The sequence below is a fragment of the Rana temporaria genome, chromosome 5 (assembly GCF_905171775.1).
Source record: "Rana temporaria chromosome 5, aRanTem1.1, whole genome shotgun sequence".
Classification (NCBI taxonomy): Eukaryota; Metazoa; Chordata; class Amphibia; order Anura; family Ranidae; genus Rana; species Rana temporaria.
Genome location: NC_053493.1, coordinates 202,610,749 through 202,635,762, shown reverse-complemented (window position 1 = coordinate 202,635,762; position 25,014 = coordinate 202,610,749). Strand labels below are relative to the sequence as shown.

At 41.4% G+C, this 25,014-nt stretch overlaps 1 protein-coding gene across 1 annotated transcript in view; it reads left to right on the top strand.

The window, feature by feature from the left end:
- Positions 1 to 25,014, top strand: part of PTPN3 (protein tyrosine phosphatase non-receptor type 3) — a 268,489-nt gene that overhangs the window by 171,649 nt on the left and 71,826 nt on the right. The window contains exons 10-13 of the mRNA XM_040353487.1: positions 4,026 to 4,114; positions 17,468 to 17,531; positions 21,056 to 21,228; positions 24,493 to 24,627. Of these exons, the coding sequence (XP_040209421.1) occupies positions 4,026 to 4,114; positions 17,468 to 17,531; positions 21,056 to 21,228; positions 24,493 to 24,627 (461 nt within the window). The remainder of the gene's footprint in view (positions 1 to 4,025; positions 4,115 to 17,467; positions 17,532 to 21,055; positions 21,229 to 24,492; positions 24,628 to 25,014) is intronic.

Here is a 25,014-nt window from a genome sequence, read left to right as displayed (position 1 = left end):
TTGGCATTAGTGGAGAAAGTTTTGTCTGTATTTTATTCCTGTCCCAGTAACATAATTCTAATGTTTTCCCTGACGTTACAGAGGTGTCACTAAATTACACTGTGAGGGGAAATCTTACCCATGGAGAAACAATCTTGCAGAAGGATTTATGTTACTTACAAATATTTTCTGAAAAACTGTTTTCTAAATACCAAACAAAAACATTAAAACTTTGGATGTCATATATAGACACAAAAAAAATAAACAGACAACTAATTAGCTTGACCTAGTAAAATCCACATTTACAAAATATGAGCTGAATATGAGATGAAGAAACTGGAATCTGTGGACACAGATTATGTTGTAATATATAGTTTATTTTCATGCATGCACCTGTATCATTTCTATGATGTGCCACATTTACAGCTACGTCTACTGTGACCAGTTATTTATGTTTTAGGGTTGATCAGGACAAGCATTACAATATATTTCAAATACGTTCTGCTTCATATACTCATGTAGTTTCATATATACAGTATCTCACAAAAGTGAGTACACCCCTCGCATTTGTGTAAATATTTTATTATATCTTTTCATGTGACAACACTGAAGAAATGACACTTTGCTATAATGTAAAGTAGTGAGTGTACAGCTTGTATAACAGAGTAAATTTGCTGTCCACTCAAAATAATTCAACACACAGCCATTAATGTCTAAACCCCTGGCAACAAAATTAAGTACACCCCTAAGTGAAAATGTCCAAATTGGGCCCAAAGTGTCAATATTTTGTGTGGCCACCATTATTTTCCAGCACTGCCTTACAGCTTCACAGGTTCTCACTGAAGTCCTCTTCCACTCCACTATTAGAGACCTTGCGCTCCTCCACCTTTCGTTTGAGGATGCCCCACAGATGCTCAATAGGGTTTAGGTCTGGAGACATGCTTAGCTAGTCCATAACCTTTACCCTCAGCTTCTTTAGCAAGGCAGTGGTCATCTTGGAGGTGTGTTTGGGGTTGTTATGTTGGAATACTGCCCTGCAGCCCAATCTCCGAAGGGAGGGGATCATGCTCTGCTTCAGTATGTCACAGTACATATTGGCATTAATAGTTCCCTCAATGAACTGTAGCTCTCCAGTGCTGGCAGCACTCATGCAGCCCCAGACCATGACACTTTTACCACCATGCTTGACTGTAGGCAAGACACACTTGTCTTTGTACGCCTCACCTGTTTGCCGCCACACACGCTTGACACCATCTGAACCAAATAAGTTTATCTTGGTCTCATAAGACCACAGGACATGGTTCCAGTAATGCATGTCCTTAGCCTGCTTGTCTTCAAACTATTTCTTGTGCATCATCTTTAGAAGAGGCTTCCTTCTGGAACAACAGCCGACCAGTTTGATGCAGTGTACGGCGTATAGTCTGAGCACTGACAGGCTGAAATCTGTCCTGTTAAACTGCTGTATGGTCTTGGCCACCGTACTTTCAGGGTCTTGGCAATCTTCTTCTAGCCTAGGCCATATTTATGTGGAGCAACAATTATTTTTTTCAAATCCTCAAAGTTTTTTTGCAATGAGGTGCCATGTTGAACTTCCAGTGACTAGGATGAGAGCATTAACCTTGTAACACTAATGAGTCACATGACACCGGGAAGGAAAAATGTCTAATTTGACCCAATTTGGACATTTTCATTTAGGGATGTACTCACTTTTGTTGCCAGCGGGTTAGACATTAATGGCTGTGTTGAGTTATTTTTAGGGGGCATCTAATTTACACGGTTATACAGGCTGTACACATTGTAGCAAAGTGTAATTTCTTCCGTGTTGTCACATGAAATTATATAATAAAAAATGTGAGGTGTGTACTTAATTTTGTGAGGTACTGTAAGTATCTATGGAATTATTTTACTTTTAAAGGCAAATTTACAATTCAAATCTTTTTGTGCTGCATTTGTGTAAGTGTCTTCGATCAGTGGTCATCAACCCTGTCCTGCAGGGCCCACTAACAGGCCAAGTTTTTTTGTATTACCTTGGGGAGATGCAGTCTAGAATACTGCAATCACTGAGGAGCAAATGATATCAGCTGTGATGTATTTCAGTTATCTTGCAAACCTGGCCTGTTAGTGGGCCCTGCAGGACAGGGTTGATGACCACTGTCTTAGATGATTAAATGGCACCATCTAGTGTCTATGTTTTTATTGTCTATTACTGCCCCTCTATAACATGAGCTAAACAGATTGATCTTATTTAAAAAAAAAGTGTACAATCCATCAGTATATCTACCGTATATATATATATATATATATATATATATATATATATATATATATATATATAATGTGGTCATATGTAGGGGTAAGCAGTCAATATAGGCAGATTGGCATAGACCCTTTAATTTTTGGTAATCTATAATAAGAAAACATTTCTTATAAATTTCATGTACAATCAGACTCTTTATTTAGCCTGCATTGTCAAAGGTAGAGTGAATCAAAGCCTTCCTAAATGCCAAGCAAAACGAATTCCCAAAATCCCAATGTAAAGTACAGTGGCTATAAAAAGTCTACACACCCCTGTTAAAATGTTAGGTTTCTGTGATTATAAGATATTAGGTTTCCTGTTAAATAATTAGGAAAATAACTTTTCCCACCTTTAAATTGACCTATACACTGTACAACTCAATTAAAAAGCAAACTGAAATCTTTTTTTTTGGGGGGGGGGGGGGGGTGTGAGTAGAAATACAAAAACTAAAATAATGTGGTTGCATAAGTGTCAGTACACACCTGTCATCATTTAAAGTGCCTCTGATTAACCCCAAAGAGAACAAATGATGTGGTCCAAGGCACCATAGGTAAATGGCCTCCATCCCAAATTTGAACAGAAAAAAGAGAGTTTGGTCAGCGGGACTTTAAATAAGGCCAATCACCATGTGGAGTAAGCATATAAGGTATACAATATTGCTTAATTAGGTTCCAACACAAAAGGGGGGAGTTAGTTCGGGACTTGGAATGAGAGATGTATAACAAAGAGCAGTCTTGGCAAAGAGCATTTTATTATGCCTTATGATATAATATAAAGCATACTGAATGACAAAAATTGCATAAACATGCTACAAATTACATATGCATAATAACACCATTGTACTTGGCATATCGTGGAGTAAGGACAAGTCCTGAACAACATGAACCACTGGAGGGGCTTGATGGTAAAATGAGAATCTAGGATATTCCCGACGCGTTTCGTTGGGATATACCCCAAACCCCAAATAAAGTTCAGCTATAGTAGGTCTTTCCTAACATTTTCTTAGTCGCATCCTAAAGCAAAAGCCATGGTACGCAGAGAGCTTCCATAGCATTAGAGGGATCTCATTGTTAAAATGTATCAGTCAGGGGAAGGGTGCAAAAGAATTTCCAAGGCATTATAGATATACGATGGAACGGCGTGAAGACAGTCATCAAATGGAGAAAATATGGCACAACAGTGACATTACTGAGAACTGGACATCCCTCCAAAATTTATGAAAATACTAATATGTGGGGTGATCTGAAGAGGGCTGTGCACAGGAGATGCCCTCACATTCTGACAGATTTGGAGTGTTTTTGCAAAGAGTGGGTAACTATTGCCAAGTCAAGATGTGCCATGCTGATAGACGCATACCCTAAAAGACAGAGTGCTGTAATAAAATAAAAAAGTGCTTCAACAAAGTATTAGTTTAGGGGTGTGCACACTTATGCAACCAGATTATTCTTTTATTTATTTTTTACTTCCCTCTGCCTAAAAGATTTCACTTTGTTGTTCAACTGAGTTGTACAGTTTATAGGTCGCATTAAAGGTAGATAAAGTCTTGAAATTATTTATCTTAGTCTCATTTTTTTATATCACAGACACCTGACTTTTTATTTTCACTGTAGCTACATGATACATTACTTTGGTTATTTACAAACTGTTTATTGAGTTAATGATGACATAAATTTATAGTAAGCATGATAAGAATGCATTGAAAGTTCTTCCAGAAATGTGCCTTATTTTTACCTTATTTTTTTCTTCTCAGGATCTTCATAACTTAGACTTGTTAATTGGTATTGCTTCAGGAGGCATAGCTATATATAGAAAGCAAATTTGCACCAGTTTCTATCCATGGTATGTTAATTTACTAAACACATATTTTTGGTCAGCAAATAAAAAGTTTAAATATTAATGGTTGAAAACCTAGAATTAAACAAAAAATAAAAATCTGCAGAAAATATGTGCCTAAAGCGGAAGTAAACGCATCCATTTAACAGTTTCAAAGAACGGTTGCATTTCTGACACATGCAGTGAATGTAACACTCCCATTGGTTGTGCTCTCAACTAAACTGTCAAACTATCCAATGGCTGGTGTCATAGCTGATCACATGTGCAGCTTCATGGCAGTTGTAGATCACAGAGGCCAAGATGGCAGCTCCCTTGGCTGAAAAGAATAGGAGAGTTTACTTCCACTTTAAGAGAAGAAAGAATTTGAATTAGGACTGATCATGGTAAACCAGGGGTTAATAAAGGGATCAAAACTCTATAATTACCTGGGCTGATCCTCTAATGGCAAATAGGCTGTTCATTTTGGAAGGGAGTCTTCATTTTGCAAGGGTTTTTTCCTTGGTTTAGGCAATGTGGTGAAAATTCACTTTGCAAAGAATACCCAAACATGTGCAAGGATTTTTTTTAAAAAAACATTGTTTGCACATGATTAGATGATGGAAGCTCAGCAGAGCTTTACCTCATTCACGAAGTTAAGGAAAAACTTCCCTTGCAAAGTGAACAGCCTTATTTGTCTTTAGTAAATTACTCCCAATATATCACTATGTACGTTTTTACATTGGCTGCTTTAAAAGCTGCTATATTTTCACAGCAACTTATGGCTGTCATCTTGACAGCAGGGAGTTTCCAGAAAATGCTAGGGGGAAACTGGCAGCAGAGAAGAAGCAAGTACTACATATGTCATGGTTACTTCGATTACATTTCTGTTGGGCATATGTGGCACACCCAGAATACACAACTGGTTAAGAATGCAGGTTGCAACCAGCAGCAAAAAATAATGGATCCTAACAGTGTATCATAAAAAATGGTATCATACATCATAAAAATATAAACAATCAAGATGGTTTTCAATCATATATTATGACAATACCAAAATCGCCCAGAAGGGACTGTAAATATTCTGATGTAAAAACATTCAAGTATTTTTCCCCAAAGTCAGGATAAACCATCACATTTTGATTGGTATTTTCCTTAGGAGCGTGGATATATAATATCAACAACAAAATCATAAATTGTTACAACATATCCATCATGTGCTGCCAGTATACACACAAATGATCCTATGGACAGCCCCGAGCTAGCTGCAACATAAAACAAATCTGTACAATAAATGTGAGGAAATGGAACTGCAAATCCAAAGTGACCATAGCCTTAAAGGGGTTGTAAAGGTTTGTTTTTTATTTTCTACATACAGTTTTGTTCAAAATTATTCAACCCCCCAATGCTGTAAAGGGTTTTAAGGAATTTAGGGCCAAATCCTCAAAAAAGCTGCCTAACTTAACTTTCAGCAGTTAAGTTACACTGACTTAAAATTTCTACCTAAGTGCCTGATCCACAAAGCACTTACCTAGAAATTACACGCCGTGTAACTTAAGTGCCTCCGTCGCAAGGCGGTCCTCCTCTCCGGGGGGCGTTTAAAATTTAAATGAGGCGCGCTCCCGCGCCGGCCGTACTGCGCATGCGTGTGACGTAATTTTCCCGACGTGCAGCGCGCGAACGTAATTGACGCCGGGCTTTGTGGATTGCGACGGGACACTAAAGTTGCGACGGGTGAAAAAAAATATACGCGCCGGGAAAACAAATAATTATAAAAAAAAATGACAGCGTCGCTCGGCATGCATTCCTGAGAGGGAGAACTCCATGCCAATTTTCAAAGAAAAAACCGGCATGGGTTCCCCCCCCCAGGAGCATACCAGGCCCTTAGGTCTGGTATGGGTTGTAAGGAGACCCCCCCTACGCCGAAAATTCGACATAGGGGGTCCCCCTACAATCCATACCAGACCCGTATCCAAAGCACGCTACCCGGCCGGTCAGGAAAGGGAGTGGGGACGAGCGAGCGCCCCCCCCCTCCTGAGCCGTGCCAGGCCGCATGCCCTCAACATGGGGGGGTTGGGTGCTCTGGGGCAGGGGGGCGCACTGCGGGCCCCCCCACCCCAGAGCACCCTGTCCCCATGTTGATGAGGACAGGACCTCTTCCCGAAAACCCTTGCCGTTGGTTGTCGGGGTCTGCGGGCAGGGGCTTATCGGAATCTGGGAGTCCCCTCAAATAAGGGGGCCCCCAGATACCGACCCCCCACCCTAAGTGAATGGATATGGGGTACATCGTACCCCTACCCATTCACCTGGAGGCAAAAAGTTAAAGTTATTAAACACACAACACAAGGGTTTTTAAAATAATTTATTAGTCTGCTCCGGAGGCCCCCCCTGTCTTCTTTATTAGCTCTAATACCAGGGGGGGCTTCTTCCGCTCTCCGGGGGTCTTCTCCGCTCTCCTGGGGGGCTTCTTCTTCCGCTCTCCGGGGGGGGGTCTTCTCCGCTCTCCGGGGGGGACTTCTTCTTCCGCTCTCCGGGGGTCTTCTTCTATCTTCGCCGCTCTCCGCTGTTGACTCGGCGAACCCCGGTTCTTCTGCAGCTGTCCGGTGCCTTCTCCTTCAGCGCTGGCTGCCTGCTATCTTTGTGTGTTAGCTCAATTACTAACAGGCAGCCAGCGCGGTCTTCTGTGACGTCACCTTCTTCTCTTCTGTTCTTCTCCCCTCTTCCGATGTTGACACGTCGCCTCTTGTCACTGCAATGATGGAAGCGCGCCTTGCATCCCATTTATATAGGCATCACCGTCCCATCATGCTCCGGTAGGTACCCACGTGGTGGGTGCACGTCGGTAGGCACCCACCACGTGGGTACCTGCCGGAGCATGATGGGACGGTGATGCCTATATAAATGGGATGCAAGGCGCGCTTCCATCATTGCAGTGACAAGAGGCGACGTGTCAACATCGGAAGAGGGGAGAAGAACAGAAGAGAAGAAGGTGACGTCACAGAAGACCGCGCTGGCTGCCTGTTAGTAATTGAGCTAACACACAAAGATAGCAGGCAGCCAGCGCTGAAGGAGAAGGCACCGGGCAGCTGCAGAAGAACCGGGGTTCGCCGAGTCAACAGCGGAGAGCGGCGAAGATAGAAGAAGACCCCCGGAGAGCGGAAGAAGAAGCCCCCCCCCCGGAGAGCGGAGAAGACCCCCCCGGAGAGCGGAAGAAGAAGCCCCCCCGGAGAGCGGAGAAGACCCCCGGAGAGCGGAAGAAGAAGCCCCCCTGGTATTAGAGCTAATAAAGAAGACAGGGGGGGCCTCCGGAGCAGACTAATAAATTATTTTAAAAACCCTTGTGTTGTGTGTTTAATAACTTTAACTTTTTGCCTCCAGGTGAATGGGTAGGGGTACGATGTACCCCATATCCATTCACTTAGGGTGGGGGGCCGGTATCTGGGGGCCCCCTTATTAAAGGGGACTCCCAGATTCCGATAAGCCCCCGCCCGCAGACCCCGACAACCAACGGCAAGGGTTGTCGGGAAGAGGTCCTGTCCTCATCAACATGGGGACAGGGTGCTCTGGGGTGGGGGGCCCGCAGTGCGCCCCCCTGCCCCAGAGCACCCAACCCCCCCATGTTGAGGGCATGCGGCCTGGCACGGCTCAGGAGGGGGGGGCACTCGCTCGTCCCCACTTCCATTCCTGGCCGGCCGGGTAGCGTGCTTTGGATACGGGTCTGGTATGGATTGTAGGGGGACCCCCTACGTCGATTTTTCGGCGTAGGGGGGTCTCCTTACAACCCATACCAGACCTAAGGGCCTGGTATGCTCCTGGGGGGGAACCCATGCCGGTTTTGATTTTACAAATTGCCGTGGAGTTCTCCCTCAGGAATGCATACCAAATGCCGTCGCTTGAATGTGCTTTTACATGGTGTTACTAACTTTACACCATGTAAAAGCAGCCCTAATTTTACACTTGCAAACTAAAACTTACGGCGAAAAAACGAAGCTCAAAAGCTTTGTGGATCGCCCTAAGTGCTAATTTGCATACCAGAAGCGGCATTTCGATTCGAAATGCCCCCAGCGGCGGATGCGGTACTGCATCCTAAGATCCGGCAGTGTAAGTCCCTTACAGATGTCGGATCTTCTGCCTAACTTTGGAAAACTGCTTCTGTGGATCAGTTCCAAAGTTAGGACAAGGGATACGATGGAGTAACAGCAGTTACTCCGTCGTATCTCTTTTGTGGATTAGGCCCTTAGTGTACATTTGTAATTGTATTCAGAATGAAATCCTACAAGGACTTCTTAAAGAACCATATGCAACTAAAATTACATTAATTGGTTTTGTAATACAGTAGTAAATGTTTCTTTTGTGAATTCTTCATCTACACAATTATTCAACCCCTTAAAGACTACCACTCTGAAGAACAGAGGTTCATTGAAGTGTTTTCAATCAGGTATTGAAACCACCTGTGGATGTCAGGGAGCAGCAATAAAGCCTAATAAGTACCAATTAGGCAGCTTTAAAATGACTGTGATACTCAGCTCCTTCTAGACATTTACTGGTGTGGTTACAAACATGGTGAAGTCAAGAGAATGGTCCAGGAAGACAAGAGAAGAGGTGATTACTCTTCACATGAAGAGCAATGGCTATAAGAAGATTGCAAAGATGTTAAACATACCAAGAGACACCATAGGAAGCATCATTCGCAAATTCAAGGCAAAGGGGCACTGTTGAAACGCTACCTGGTCATGGCAGAAAGAAAATGCTGACTTTGACTGCTGTGCGCTACCTGAAGCGTAGAGTGGAGAAAAGTCCCTGTGTGACTGCTGAGGAACTGAGAAAAGATTTGTCAGATGTGGGTACTGAAGTTTCTGCTCAGACAATACGGCGCACACTGCGTAATGAAGGCCTCCATGCCAGAACTCCCTGGGGCACCCCCTTGCTGTCTCCAAAGAATAAGAAGAGTCGACTGCAGTATGCCAAAAGTCATGTGGACAAACCACAGAAGTTTTGAGATTGTGTTCTGTGGACTGATGAAACAAAATTAGAACTGTTTGGGCCCATGGATCAACGCTATGTTTGGAGGAGGAAGAACAAGGCCTATGATGAAAAGAACACCTTGCCTACTGTGAAGCATGGCGGGGGGTCAATCAAGCTTTGGGGCTGTTTTGCTTCTGCGGGTACAGGGAAGCTTCAGCGTGTGCAAGGTACCATGAATTCTCTTCAGTACCAGGAGATATTGGATGACAATGTGATGCAGTCTGTCACAAACCTGAGGCTTGGGAGACGTTGGACCTTTCAACAGGACAATGATCCCAAGCATACCTCCAAATCCACTAGAGCATAGTTGCAGATTAAAGGCTGGAACATTTTGGAGTGGCCATCGCAGTCACCAGACTTAAATCCGATTGAGAACCTCTGGTGGGACTTAAAGAAAGCAGTTGCAGTGCGCAAGCCTAAGAATGTGACTGAACTGGAGGCTTTTGCCCATGACGAATGGGCGAAGATACCCGTAGATCGCTGCAAGACACCTTTGTCAAGCTATGCTTCACGTTTAAAAGCTGTTATAACTGTAAAAGGATGTTGTACTAAGTACTAAGATTGAATGTCACTTGGGGGTTGAATAAAACTGATAATGATGTGAGCACAGAAAAGACATTTGTGGTTATTTCATTATAAATGTTATGTTATATTTGTCTGACCTACACGTGCCTCTTTGATTTTATTGTAAGCAGGATGACTGAATGATCAAAATCAATGTCAAACTAGCCAAAACAATCAATTTCAGTGGGGGTTGAATCATTTTGAATACAACTGTAGGTTTGTTTAAGCTAGTGCATTGTTGTTTCACTTACCCTTTTCCTTCGATTTCCCTTCTAAATGTTTTTTTTCTTTGTCTGAATCTCTCACTTCCTGTTCCTCCTCAGTAAGCTGTTCTTTCTGACTTTCCACCGCTCGGATGATGGTGGAAAGCTTACTGAGGAGAAATAGGAAGTGAGAAGTTCAGACAAAGAAAAAAAAACATTTAGAAGGGAAATCGAAGGAAAAGGTAAGTGAACCAACAATGCACTAGCTCAAAAGACCCAATTTAGAAAATAAAAAACAAACCTTTACAACCCCTTTAACAAATGCAATAACAATATGGATTTCCTAATGGTACATTTCTACATATTCAGATACATAAATAGTCTGAATTACCACATCTATACATGATAAGGGTCTGTCCCCCCCGTAAGCCCAGTGCAGAGATCTATCCTCTTGTATCTAATATAAAAAAAAGTCTAAAAATATATATCTGTATATCACTAGAAGCACTCCTATCATATACGTGTACATGAGCAAAAGGGGGGGGGGGGGTAGTAGAACAATGTTTTAATGAGTAACTAAATAACCCTCTTTAACTGGTATTGAAAGCTATCTTGATGTAAATCGTTAGCCAGAATATGTTTTTAATTGCTTATATTTTTGTGATGTATAAATAACGATACTATGTTGTATGATATACTGTAAAACTGGCTGCCTAAAAGGTCCCATGGAGTTACAAAACATACAATTGGTACATCAGGGATATTGGCAATGTTTTTTGGTCCTATATTTCCTATTTTTTTAAGTAAGTTATTATCCAAGTACACAGGGCCTATGTACAAAGGGTCCTGGCCTGCAGCTCCACTGCTGTTCTCTCCTTTGCACTTTACAGCCATTCCTAACTGCCATAATTGTAGCCAGGAATTGCTGTGTAAACTCAGGATTTGTAGAATCTGCTGCTTTAAAAAAAAATGGACCATCTTGACAAAAGTGTTTATAAACACTGTTCATACAGGTGATATAGGCATACAAAGTTACTTTTTTTTGTGTTTGCTTTTGGTCCATTCATCTGCAGATCAAAGCGATGAGATTCATTCTGCATAAGTTGTAAGTTAAAGCAACCTGACAAGTAAATAAAAAAAAATATACAATATATACAACCACAATTCCAAAAAATTGGGACGCTGTGTATACTTTTCATAAAAACAGAATGGATATAATTTTCAAATCTCATAAACTCAAATTTTATTCACAATGGAGAATAGAAAACATATCAAATGTTTAAACTGAGCAAATGTACCATTTTAAGTAAAATAAATAAATAAGATAATTTGGAAATGGATGGCAGCAACACATCTCAAAAAAATTGGGACAGGGCAACAAGAAGCTGGCAAAGTAAGTGGTACTTGGTACTAACAAGGAAGAGCTGGAATAACGTTTTTAGACTATTAACTAGTAATTGGCAACAAGGCATTAACATGATTGGTATAAAAAGAGTATCTTGGAGAATCGGAGTGACTCTGAAGTAAAGATGGGCAGGGGTTCACCTAACTGTGAAAAGCTGTGTTTAAAAATTGTCAAACTATTTCAGAATAATGTTCCTCAATGTAAATGCAAAAACTTTAAATATATCATCATCTACAGTTCATAATATCATCAAAATATTCTGAGAATCTGGAGAATTTTTTGTGTGCATGGAATAAGGCCGAAACACAATATTGGATGCCTTTGATCTTTGGCCCTCAAAAGGCACTGCATTAAAAATAGGCATGATTCTGTGATGGGCTCAGGAATACTTGTAAAAATCACTGTCTGTGAACTCAGTTCACTGTGTCAACCAAAAATATTTGATGCATCTTGAAATGAAAAATACAACAATGAAGACACTGGACTGTTCAGCAGTTAGAATCTTATATCACACAAGAATGGGACAACATTCCTCCAAAAACTCCCAAAAACTGATCTCATCAGTTCCCAGAGGTTTTCAAGGTGTTCTTAAAAGAAGAGAGGATGCTACATTTTGGAGACGTGTTGCTGCCATCAGTTTCAAAATTAACTTATTTTCTTAACCACTTCAGCCCCGGAAGGTTTTACCCCCTTAACCTTCTGAGCGGTGTTCCCGAGTCTGACTCGGGGTGAGATTTTTGGGCTAAGATCGGTAACCCCGAGTCAGACTCAGGCTTGCCTCGCAGCATCCATAGGCTTGGTTTACTTACCTTGTCCCTGGATCCAGCGATGCCACCGCGCTGTGTGAGCGAGCGGGACCTCGCTCGATTCACACAGTGCCTCTGTGTGCCGCCGATCTCTGTTCCCTGCGACGTTACGACGCACGGAAGCGGAGAACGGCGCCAAATTCAAAAAGGTAAACAAACACAATACATACAGTATACTGTAATCTTATAGATTACAGTACTGTATGTAAAAAATACACACTCCCCTTGTCCCTAGTGGTCTGCCCAGTGTCCTACATGTTCTTTTATATAATAAAAACTGTTCTTTCTCCCTGCAAACTGTAGATTGTCCATAGCAACCAAAAGTGTCCCTTTATGTCAAAAATGGTTTTAGAGCAGCTAGAAAACAGCGATAATAAATTATAATCACTTGCAGAATTGTGCGATAGAGATTTGTGGGGAAATTCGTCATAAAAAAATTAAAGTAATGACAGCGACAATTCTGCAACTGAGCAAATTTCAGTGATTTTGAGTTGATTACATTATTGAATATTTTTTATTTTAATTATATTATTATTTGTTATAATTATTTATTATATTATAATTTATAATTTTGTTTTTAAAAAAAATTCATACCCGGGATGCCAACTAGACTCTTGTTTGATCAGATTTAAATGAGTTATTCCTAATGCCGCGTACACACCATCACTTTATGTGATGAAAAAAAATGACGTTTTTAAAAACGTCACTTTAATTGACTGTGTGTGGGGGAAAACGTCGTTTTATGTCTTGTAAAAAACGACCCAAAAAAATTGAAACATGCTTCAATTTTATGTGTCGTTTTTCAAAAGTGCACTTTTTACTTCACAGAAATTGACCGTGTGTAGCAAAAAACTTCGTTTTCTAAGACGTTTTTTCATCCACGCATGCCCAGAAGCTACTTATGAAGCAAGCTTCAATGGTAAAACGTGGTGGAACGTAACCTCACTTTGCAAGAACATTGTGAGAAAACGATGGTGTGTAGGCAACTTCCTTTCTTTGAAAATTGAAGTTTCAAAAACGTCATTTTTTACTTCACAGAAAGTGTCGTTTTTTTTCATCACATAAAGTGATGGTGTGTACGCGGCATAAGAATTACAGGCCTACAGTATAAAACGCCAAATTTCCTTGCAAATAATGGTACGGCTTTCAGCACCTTTTTTCTGAAATAATCATACCACCAGGGAGGTTAATGACCAGGCCATTTTTTGCGATACCGCACTCCTTTAGCTGAGAATTTCATGGGCATGGCGTCTTTTTAGCGGGACTGTGACATTGCAGCGGATAAATCTGACACTATTACATTGATCAGTGCTATATAAATGCACTGATCAATGTATAAATGACAGTGGCAGGGAAGGGGTTAACACAAGGGGATGATCAAGGGGTTAAAGGTGTTCCCTGGTTGTGTTCTAACTGTGTGTGTGCTGGGCTGCCTGGGACAACAAAGAGATTGCTGTTCCTGATCACTAGGTATAGCAGATCTCAGAGTTTCCCCCCTGTCAGAACAGGAATCCGCCTTGCTTACACAGGCAGATCCCCGTAGTGCCTCTCCTTACTGTGATCGCAGGTGGCCGGCAGGCAACGAGTCTGTGGGACCCACAGGTGCACTTCTGCGGCGTGCAGCGTTTTCCCGCAGTTTAACATGCATGGACCGATGTTCGGGTATGTCAATTTGCGCAGGAGAGCCGACCTCCCACAGTATATACTGTATACTGTGGCTGGTCGGCAAGTGATTAACATTGTACATTTTCCCAGTTTAAATGCTGTATTTGATGTTTTCTATTTTCTGTTTAAAATTGTTTAAAAATGTAGTTTTGCAAATCATTGCATTTTGTTTTTATGTAGATTTTTTTACGCAGTGTCCCAACTTTTTTTTAAATTGGGGTTGTATATAAACTGTGAATTTAACCATTTATTGACCCCTTATTAACCCTAAGTTTACCCTAATCAGCACTAAATAACCTATTTTCTCTTCTCCACTTAGATATTAGTATCCTGCTGGTTTCTTTTATTTTATTTTTTTCTAAACACTTACAGTATTTTACAAAAGTGAGTACACCCCTCACATTTTTGTAAATATTGTATTATATATTTTTATGTGACAACACTGAAGAAATGACACTTTGCGACAATGTAAAATAGTGAGTGTCCAGCTTTTATAACAGTGTAAATTTACTGTCCCCTCAAAATAACTAAACACACAGCCATTAACGTCTAAACCACTGGCAACAAAAGTGAATAAACCCCTAAGTGAAAATGTCCAAACTGGGCCCAATTGGCTATTTCCCTCCCCGGTGTCATTTAACTCGTTAGTGCTACAAGGTTTCAGGTGTGAATGGGGAGCAAGTGTGTTAAATTTGGTGTTATCGCTCTCACTCTCTCATACTGGTCACTGGAAGTTCAACATGGCACCTCATTGCAAAGAACTCTCTGAGGATCTGAAAAAAAGGATTGTTGCTCTACATAAAGATGGCCTAGGCTATAAGAAGATTGCCAAGACCCTGAAATGAGCTGCAGCACGGTGGGCAAGACCATGCAGCTGTTCAACAGAACAGGTTCCACCCAGAACAGGCCTCGCCATGGTCGACCAAAGAAGTTTTGTGCACATGCTCAGAGTCATATCCAGAGGTTGTCTTTGGGAAATGGATGCATTGCTGCAGAGGTTGAAGGGGTGGGGGGGCAGCCTGTCAGTGCTCAGATCATATGCCACACTGCATCAAATTAGTCTGCATTGCTGTCATCTAAGAAGGAAGTCTCTTCTAAAGATGATACACAAGAAAGCCTGCAAACAGTTTGCTGAAGACAAGTAGACTAAGGACATGGAATACTGTAACCATGTCCATGTGGTTTGATGAGACCAAGATTAACTTATTTGGTTCAGATGGTGTCAAGCGTGTGTGGCGGCAACCAGGAGAGGAGTACAAAGACAAGTGTTTCTTGCCTACAGTCAAGCATGGTGGTGGGAGTGTCATGGTCTGGAAGAGAACTCCAGTGGCAACCTGTGAAGCTCTGGTGAACTCCATGCCCAAGAGGGTTTAGGCAGTGCTGGGAAATAATGGTGGCCACACAAAATATTGACACTTTGGGCCCAATTTGGACATTTTCATTTTGATGTGTACTCACTTTTGTTGCCAACGTTTTATGGCTGGGTGTTGAGTTATTTTGAGGGGACAGCAAAATACACTGTTATACAAGTTGTATACTCACTACATTGTAACAAAGTGTAATTTATTGAGTGTTGTCACATGAAAACATATAATAAAATATACACATAAATGTGAGGGGTGTTCTCACTTTTGTGAAATGCTTTATATTTAAACTTTATATTTGTGTATTGCCTTTTTTTCCACTTGTAAATTACTTTGCCATACAAATTCATAATGTTAGTGTCATTTCAAATGGGACAAATTATAAAATAGCATTTTAATAATTTTATCTCAAGTAACACTGTGTGCTTTTTTAAGTTTATAGATTTTTATAGATTGCATAAATAAATCATTTTGCAGGACAATTTTGTTTGTCCTAAAAACTATACAGTATACGTTTCTTACTTTGTTATCTTAAGTAATGGCAAAGCTATTGCCAAATCAGTAGGACTATAGCAGAAAAGTAAAAATTGCTTTGGTGTAGGGGTGTACAGGGGTTCAAGCTGAAGTGGTTAAACATTTGTAAATACGTTTTTACAATAATTGTTTGCCAACGGCTGTTGTGCACAGGTTTTTGAAAACTAGCTTTGTCCTTTAGTCATTCTGCCTTGGAAAATAAAGATGCTTTAAAGCGGTGGTTCACCCTCAGTAACAACATTATAGCATTAAATTCAGCATAGTAGCGCAAGCTACAGTATGCCTTTATTATTTTTTTTTGCCCCGTACTCACTGTGTAATCCTATAGTGAAGATTCCGACTCCCCGCGGGGAATGGGCGTTCCTATCCAGAGGGAAGATGATTGACGGCCTGCTATGGCACGTCACGCTCCCCGAAGATAGCCGGAGTAGGTCTCGGCTCTTCCCGGCGCTATACGGCGCCTGCGCACAGACATCGGAGCTGACTGCGCAGGCGCCGTGAAGAGCAAACACCTATTTCGGCTATTTTCGTGAAGCGTGACGCGCCATAGCCGGCCGTCAATCACGAGCCCTCTGAATGGGAACGCCCATTCCCCTGAAACTTTACTACGCGGTTACAGAGTGAGTACGGCGCCAAAAAAATATATAAAGGCATACTGTAGCTCACGCTACTATGCTGAATGAGATGCTAGAAAAAAAATGTTTTAGGGAGAACCCCCGCTTTAAATTGTCTCATTACAGATATATTTTCATTTAGCATATATGTTTTAACCAGGAAGCTTCTAGGACAAGCCATTAAAGAGGAACACATTTTTTTTTTAAATATGATCGTACAAACATAATTTTTTTCAGTACTCATTCCAGATTTTAGAATAAAATGGTGGTAATTTATCACATTAAATCTGTTCCCCAGACTAGAAATAAAATAATCAAAGTCAGCAGCTACAAATTCTGTAGCTGCTGACTTATGAATAGGACACTTACCAGTTCAGGGATTCACCCAAGACGGCTCTTCAGCCACCTTCAGGTCCAGGTTCCAGCATGTTTGCTTTGGGAAGCCAGCTGTGACTTTGTGCTGCCCTTTGTGACTGGTCCCGCAGCTTTCTGGGACTTGTGACGTGTCCCAAAAGGCTGCGGTGGAAGGAGTGAGCGACTGAACTTCCACTCGGATCTTCATAGAAGTGCGAGGGGGTACCTGTAAAAAACAGGTATCCACTCCCCAAGTAAGCACTTAGGCCTTCACTTTGGGATTGGAGATGAGGTTTCTTTCAGGCGCTTTACGGGATTTTTTTAACGCCAAAGCGCCTAAAAAATGCACAAAAAACGCCCCAGTGTGAAAGGGGTCTAGGGGATTTTCCAGTAAGTTAGGAAATCTCCTCACACCTAAACCCTTCTTTTTTTTTTTTTTTGGAGGAGGAATAGGAGCAAAGAATTCACCACATTTGAGCCGTAGACTAGTTGGAAAGTAGGTCTCTTTGGGACTTGGCAGGCTACGGGTAATTTTAAGGACTGTTAATGTCTAACCATCCATCATTCTTGGAGATATGAATTCTTGTCCATGACCACAATATCATGCATATCAAGTGCACACTTCACAGACCAAATTGAATGCTATGGTGCAGATAAATGCTGCTCTGGAAACCAGTTAAGATCATTAGTTATTCATTTTACATAGTATTATTTCTAGACTATAGTAAGGTCAGTGTCTTAACTTGTTGGTCCTGGGAATATTTTGGTGGTAATATCATATTTAGATATGCCAGTTTTGAAAAATAATTAGCTTTGATGAGCACAGTGGTCATTTTTATCTCTCCCCAGGGTAAACATTATCAAAATATCTTTTAAAAGGAAAAAGTTTTTCTTACAACAACGTCAAAAGCACGTAAGTGACTTTATTTTCTTGAAAGTTATAGCAAATTTTGTTTGCCTTAATACAGACCTAAATGGATGTTGCTAAATTTGAGCATTATATAAATACACATTTTATGTGAGTAGTAATATGTGTTGTATTTTTATATTCGCCATTTAAATTTGTTTTATTAATTATGCATATGATCAGGTGACCAGGCTGATCCATTGCCTTTTATTTTTTCTAATGCTGTGTACAGACGATCGGACATTCCGATAACAAAACCATGGATTTTTTTTCCAATGGATGTTGGCTCAAACTTGCCTACACATGGTCACACAAATGTTGTTGAAAATTCCGAATGTCAAGAACACAGTCACGTACGACGGCACTATTAAAGTATAAATATCAATACCAGTCGTGTTAGTAGAAGTTTGGTGAGCAACGATTCGCATTTTCATCCTCGTGCTTTTCAGTCCATTGCAGCGTGACGAATGTGCTATCTCCATTACGAATGCTAGTTTTACCAGACCGAGCGCTTCCATCTCGTACTTGATTTAGAGCATGCATGGAATTTTGTGCATCGGAATTGTCTCCACAAGATCGGAAATTTATGAGAACAGACTTTGTTGTCGGAAAATTTGAGAACCAGCTCTCAAATTTTTGTTGTCAGAAACTCTGACAGAAAATGTCCGATGGAGCCTACACACGGTCGGAATATCCGACAACAAGCTCCCATTGAACATTTGTTGTCGAAAATTCCGAACGTGTGTAAGCGGCATTAGTCTTTGAAAGTCTTTCAGGCTCCATTCACACCATGGCGTTCTGTTTTGCGGGCGGAATCGCCACACCCTTGCGATCTCCGTTACTTTGAATGGCACCAAATCCCAGCACGATTTTGCTGTGATTGCCACTCAACGAATCGTGCAAACAAAATCGCCTGACGCCCAAAAGAAGTACAAGAACTTTTTTTGGACGCCAAGCATCCCGTAATTTTGTTTGCACGATTTTACTGCGATTCGTCAGGCGACAATCATGGCAAAATTGTGCCGCGATTAGATTCCATTCAAAATATAAGGGATCCTTTTGATCTTTCTCGGCCTCTTTCAAGGCCTTTATGTGACCCCACTCTCCTCTCCTTGAGGCTTCCCGGTGTGTATTTTACTGTATGTATTTGTTTACAATATACTTTCCTTTTTCATATGTCTTCTGGCTGGTCATGTGAAATGCCAAGTCCTCCCCCAGTTTTCTCCAATGGCAGATGGTTCTCAGAGATGTGGTTAGCAGTACTGATGTAATGACATCAGCACCGCACTTTGAATAAATACACTATAAATGAAGGGCAATTTGTTTAGGATTAGACAATAACATTATGCATTTCTAACACCATGCATTCATAGTATGTCGGAAAATCCGACCGTGTGTATGCTCCATCGAACATTTGCTGTCGGAATTTTCGACAACAAATGTTTGAGAGCTGGTTCTCAATTTTTCCGACAACAAAAGTTCTTGTCGGAAATTCCGATCGTCTGTAGCCAATTCCGACACACAAAAATCCTACGCATGTTCGGAATCAATTTGACACATGCTTGGAATCATTGGACTTTTTTTTCTCGGCTCGTCGTAGTGTTGTACGTGACCGCGTTATTGACGACTGGAAGTTCCGACAACATTTGTGTTACGCGAATGAGAGGGAATGTCTGGACAGTCCAGACATTCCCTCTTATTCGCATTGCTATATGCATTTCCAGCACCTGTGGCTTCAGATCCGGTGAAGAGGTTCATCATTTAAATCTTCTGCCTTGAGCGGTGACTCCCTTTCTCCAACATTTGTGTGATCGTGTGTATGCAAGACAAGTTTGAGCGAACAATCAGTCGGAAAAAAATCCACGGTTTTGATGTCGGAATGTCCAATCGTGTGTACGCGGCATAAGACTAAGGCCCATTCACTTCATGGGTGCTGGATTGCATTGCGCTGATATCTGCTGGGATAAAAAGAAAACTACTGCTTTAAACAGAGCACAACACATTACAATGGATCAAAAGGCACTGCAACACACACTGAGGAAAGTAAAATAATGAAGGAGATTTACTAAAAGTGAAGCACTCAGAATCTATTGCAGCTGTGCATAGGAACCAATCAACTCCTCAGCTTGTCTAATAAAAGGGGTTATAAAGTCAGAAGTTTTTTTTTTTTTTTTTTTTTAATCTTAATGCATTTCATGCATTAAGATAAAAAAGTCTTCCATGTGCAGCAGCCCTCCCTCCCCTTTCTATTCATTGATATCCACAAGTGCCTCGACTGTCCAGCACTCTCTCTCTCTCTTGATTTGGATAGGACACATCAATGGCGCCATTGGCTTCTGCTGCTGTCAATCAAACTCAGTTAGCCAATCAAGAGAGAGAGGGGGTGGGACTGAAAAGCAGCTCCCTGTCTGAATAGATTCTAAGGCCTCATACACACGACCGAGGAACTCGTCGTAAATGAAACATTGTTTTCCTCGACAAGTTCCTTGTTAGACTTGTCAAGAATCTTGACAAGCTTTCTTTGCGTACACACTGTCAAGACAAAATCTAGTCGTTCTCAAACACGGTGACGTACAACACGTACGACGGCACTATAAAGGGGACGTTTAAATCCACTGGCGCCACACTTGGGGCTGCTTTTGCTAATCTCGTGTTACTGCGTGTTAAGAAAAAGTTTGGTGAGAGACGATTTGCGCTTTTCAGTCTGTTACAGCGTGACGAATGTGCTATCTCCATTACAAACCCTACTTTTACCAAAGGCACACTCCCATCTCATACTTTATTCTGAGCATGCGCGGGTTTCTAAGCATACACACAAACGTGTTTCTCGTCGTAAACCAGTCCGACGAGGAAATCGAGACTCCCGACGAGGAAAAAGAGAACCTGTTCTCTTTTTTTCTCGCCGATTTCCACAACAGTTTTCTCGACGAAAAACATACACACGGCCGTTTTCCTTGGCAAAAAAGCTCTGCCACCAAGTTTCTTGATGGATTCTGTCCAGGATTCTGAGGTCTTAGACCTGGAAGCTGATTGGTTTCTATGCAGAGTTTCACCAGATTTTTGCATTCTCTGGTAAATCTCTCCCTATGCAATTTGGCTCCTGCTTTGTATATATAAAAAAAAAATAATTGGATGTCAAAATTGGATGTCAATGCATGTCACCGCAAATGTATTTATAATACATCAGCCTGTGCAAAATACAGTGGAAATGGTGGGAATCTAGCCTACTACTTGTAAAGCTAAAATGCATCCTAATAACCCTAACATTAACCCTTCCTGTAACCCCAACCCTCCCTTTATGTGGACCTAACCCCTTGTCTGCATACTCACTTCTCCTGCACTAGGATCTTCTAGGACCAGATTTTTGGTGCCAAAGTCCAGCAAGTTCATGAATATCCTGCTTCGATTTTTAATGTTTTTAATAACTTGAAGTGGTAGGGCCATTTTGAATTCATTATGAGATTCAGTTTAGCATTTAAATATGTTTATTATATGTGTCTATATTTATAACATGTTCATGTGTGTTGCAGAATGAATGTAGAGACCAAATGATTGCTTTCAATATGCTGAATTATCGCGCATGTAAAAACCTTTGGAAATCCTGTGTGGAACATCACACATTTTTTCAGACGAGGCGATCACTACCTCATGAAAAGAAGCTGGTACCTAATTACTGGACATTGGGTACAATTAACCATGCCAAGTGAGTAAAACTATTGTTGCTCTAATATTGAAATTAATATGTACAATATAGACATTTACTGTATATGGTTGTGTTTTTTTGAAGGTGTGACTGCTTAAAATGCAAGGGGGCTTTTTAAAAAATGTCTATTTATAAAACAAAATTCATGTAAGATTCACACATCTTTCACTCAAGATTTGGTTATTCTTGTGTGAAAACATTTATGTATAGACCCCTGAATGTAGTCAATGTGGTTTACTTCACTATTAAATTCGTTTTGCAATTCCTTTTTTCCCTTTTCTGCTTGTCATCTCTGTAGTGGGAAGATGAGCATCTTCTGATAATGAAGAAGTCTGAACATAAATAACTGATATAACTGGAACTGTGTTTTGGGTAGAGTAGTAAATATTTTGCAAAGGATGTGCATGTAAACATCTGATAATTGCACTGCTTGAGACTAAGGCCTCGTACACACGATAGGATAGCTAGAGGACAACGGTCTGAAGGACCGTTGTCTTAGGTTAACCGATGAAGCTGACTGATGGTCAGTCGTGCCTACACACCATAGGTTAAATAACCGATCGTGTCAGAACGCGGTGACGTAAAACACAACGACGTGCTGAAAAAAAACAAAGTTCAAGGCTTCCAAGCATGTGTCGACTTGATTCTGAGAATGCGTGGGTTTTTAACCGATTCTTTTGCATACTAAAGATCGGTTTTGACCTATCGGTTAGGCGTCCATCGGTTAAATTTTTGAACATCCCCTGACACCCGATCTTGTCCGCCTCCGCAAAGATCCGATTTTGCAGACGGAAGAAAACCCTATTTTTCCTTCCGTCTGTGGATCAGAAGGGATGAACACGGACATACGGCCCGAGTTCATCCGATCCCCCCATAGGGGAGAGTGGAGAAAAGACAGGGCGGTCCCTGCACAGTGTGCGGGGACCGCCCTGTCATCCACCAGCTCAGCAAACGGAGCATATGGAGGCGGAGGCCCGTGTGAAAGGGGCCTTAGGCCTCATGCACCCTGAACGTTTTTACAGCTGGTGTTTGTGGCTTCAGATGTTTTTTTCATGCTCTCCAGCATGTTTTCCTATGTGTCTATGCGCACATAGGCTGTTATCAACAGTTTTTGGCTGGGGTGTTTTTTGTCTGTAAAAAAAAAGAAAAAAAAAACTAGTGGGTTCTGAAAGGAGTTTTTCAGCTGTAAAAACGCTCTAATATCAAAAAACTTTGAAAAACGCTGATAAACGCTCAAACACGCGGCTAACCAGCGGTTTTTACTGTTTTTGATCCCATTGAAAAGTAAAAACGCTTGAAGATGCTATTGCAAAAATGCAAAAAAACTTTGAAAAAATCACTACAAAGCTACTGGCGTTTTTATAACATTATAATGTACAGTATGCATGAGGCCTTAAAGTTTCCACAATGAGCTCAGGCAAAACTTGCACATATGCTCACTGTTGAGCTAAATGTTCTCTGACAGTTGCTTCTTATCTAGCAATGGCTTTGCCAAAAAGATTGCATACAGTGTTCAAAATGTAACATAGTTATACAGTATGAGTGGGTGTAAAAACTCACTGAGTTTAGGGCACCATTGAAAATACCAAAAATAGTGCATGCAGTGTCAGAGGAGTGGCCATAGCTAACCAAAATGTCAAGGAATATTGAGAATTTATATGAAGCATTAAAGCAGAAACCCAGTCAGCCATGTCCATGATTTGTGCCAAGCAAGCAAGGGTTAAAATGCTTGTTAGTCTAGAGAAGTTTAAAATAAAAGAACACTCGCCTTACTACTCCATGCTGCAGGCTTACTACCCACCATACAATCGGTCTCATAATTCTGCTCCTCTTTGCTGGTTGAGGCTTCTTCAATGTCATCACATACAATGCAGGACTCAAGGTCCTGCTTTGTATGTGGGGCTGTCGAAGGTCAGCCAACATAGGATTGCCAGCTTTCAGGGTTGTGAGAAATAAAGCTTGCCCCCTTACCTGCGTTTCCTTAACTGGTGGTCAGTGCTCAGTGTACTTCTATGCATTGGCAGTCATTTCTCAGCATGCCTCTTTATATAGCTGTACTCAGTGTATCCCCCTCATAGGTGCTCATTGCGTCCCCTGATATATGTAGTTAGAGTTTATTGTGTTCCCTTATGCTGTACACACGATCAGATTTCTGATGGAATAAAATCCGATGGATTTTTTCGTTGGAAATCCGATGAAGCTGACTTTCATCAGTCTTGCATGCACACTATCAGACTAAATTCCGACCGTGCCAAAACACGGTGACGTAAAACACTACGCTGAGCCGAGAAAAATGAAGTTCAATGCTTCCGAGCATGCATCGACTTGATTTTGAGCATGCATGGATTTTTCTCCGATGGAGTTCCACACAGACGATCGGAATTTCCTATCGTTTTTATATCCATAGGAAAAATTTAAAACATGTTCTATTTTTTTACACCGATGGGAAAAAAGACCGATGGGGCCCACACACGTTTGTCCGATTAAAAAAGCCCATCCGATCATGTGTACACGGCTTTACACTGGTGGTCGGTGCGCCCACTTACACTGGTGGTTAGTGTGCCGCCCTTAAACAGGTGAAATGGTTTCATTTTTTTAGTAAAGATAGCACTGACAGTGGTTTATGCCACTGACGGGTTGAGAGCACTGCTCCCTTTGTGCTCACCAAAGGAGGCATGGAACTTCATAGTTAGCTGGTTACTGCTAGGAGGAAACATATAGAGGTGGGCTTGGGGGTGGAAACAACACCCCCCACCAAGAAGACAGGTCTGATCAGAGAATTTGAGAATGGGATAGCCGCAATCAGTAATCAGGGGGCAGTACCAAATCCAAGGAGTAAAGAAACAATTTAGAACCCAGAGCAACACTGAGCATCAGATGTGGAGACAGAGGGCCCCATACGAAAACATGGGCCCAAGCCCCCTGGTGCTGGCCTGGCCCCTCATGCCAGTGAGTGCTTTCCTACCTCAAGCTGGGGCTTGACAGCCTCTGCTGGAGGCCTTGCAGTCTGACATTCCTTCTCTTACTGGAACTGAATGTGACATCTGTTCTTGTGGGTCCACCAAAGTGAACCCCTGGTTGTTGACTGTTTTGATATGTTCCATTTGCATTGAAATAGGTCAGGTGTAATTTTGCTATAAAATCCCCTAATTGACCATGTCAAATCCTGGAAATTTTGTTTAAATTTATATAATTGCTAGTGGTAAAAAGAAATTAAGTCTCCTTAGATATTTGTAATTCAGTCTTTTCTTATTGCAATTGTAGGTCTGCCAGCAGCCAGCTTTGCAGAAAAGTGATTGGTGGCATGGTATGGAATGCAGATTTGAGAAGATCTGTGTCTGTGGAAAACCTTGAGACCAAAAGTCTTCCTTCTCGCTCTCCTCCAGTTACTCCAAACTGGTAAGTAGGCTTATGTTTTAAATACTGCTTTATTTAATAAAACATACTTCTGAGACCCAGTCTGTGCAGACAATGCTGCTCATGACAGCTTGCTGAGGTAGTAGAATCCACAGGCGGCATCAGCTCACCAAGAAAAGTCAGAGTGAAATCCAATGTAGTTTATTCTAGATTTTGCAGGTTACAAGGATGTTTCTGAGCATTTCTTCATGTTGAAATCGCATCACAAGACAATAAGCCTCCTAACTCTATAAGGGTGAGCTCTTTACTCCACAAGGGCAAAAATGTAGGTAACCAAGAGCACCGAGAAGCAATGAGTTACAACTAAATGCTGGTGAAACGATTGCAGAACATGAGGGGGGTAACAGTGGAATATATCAAGGCACAAGT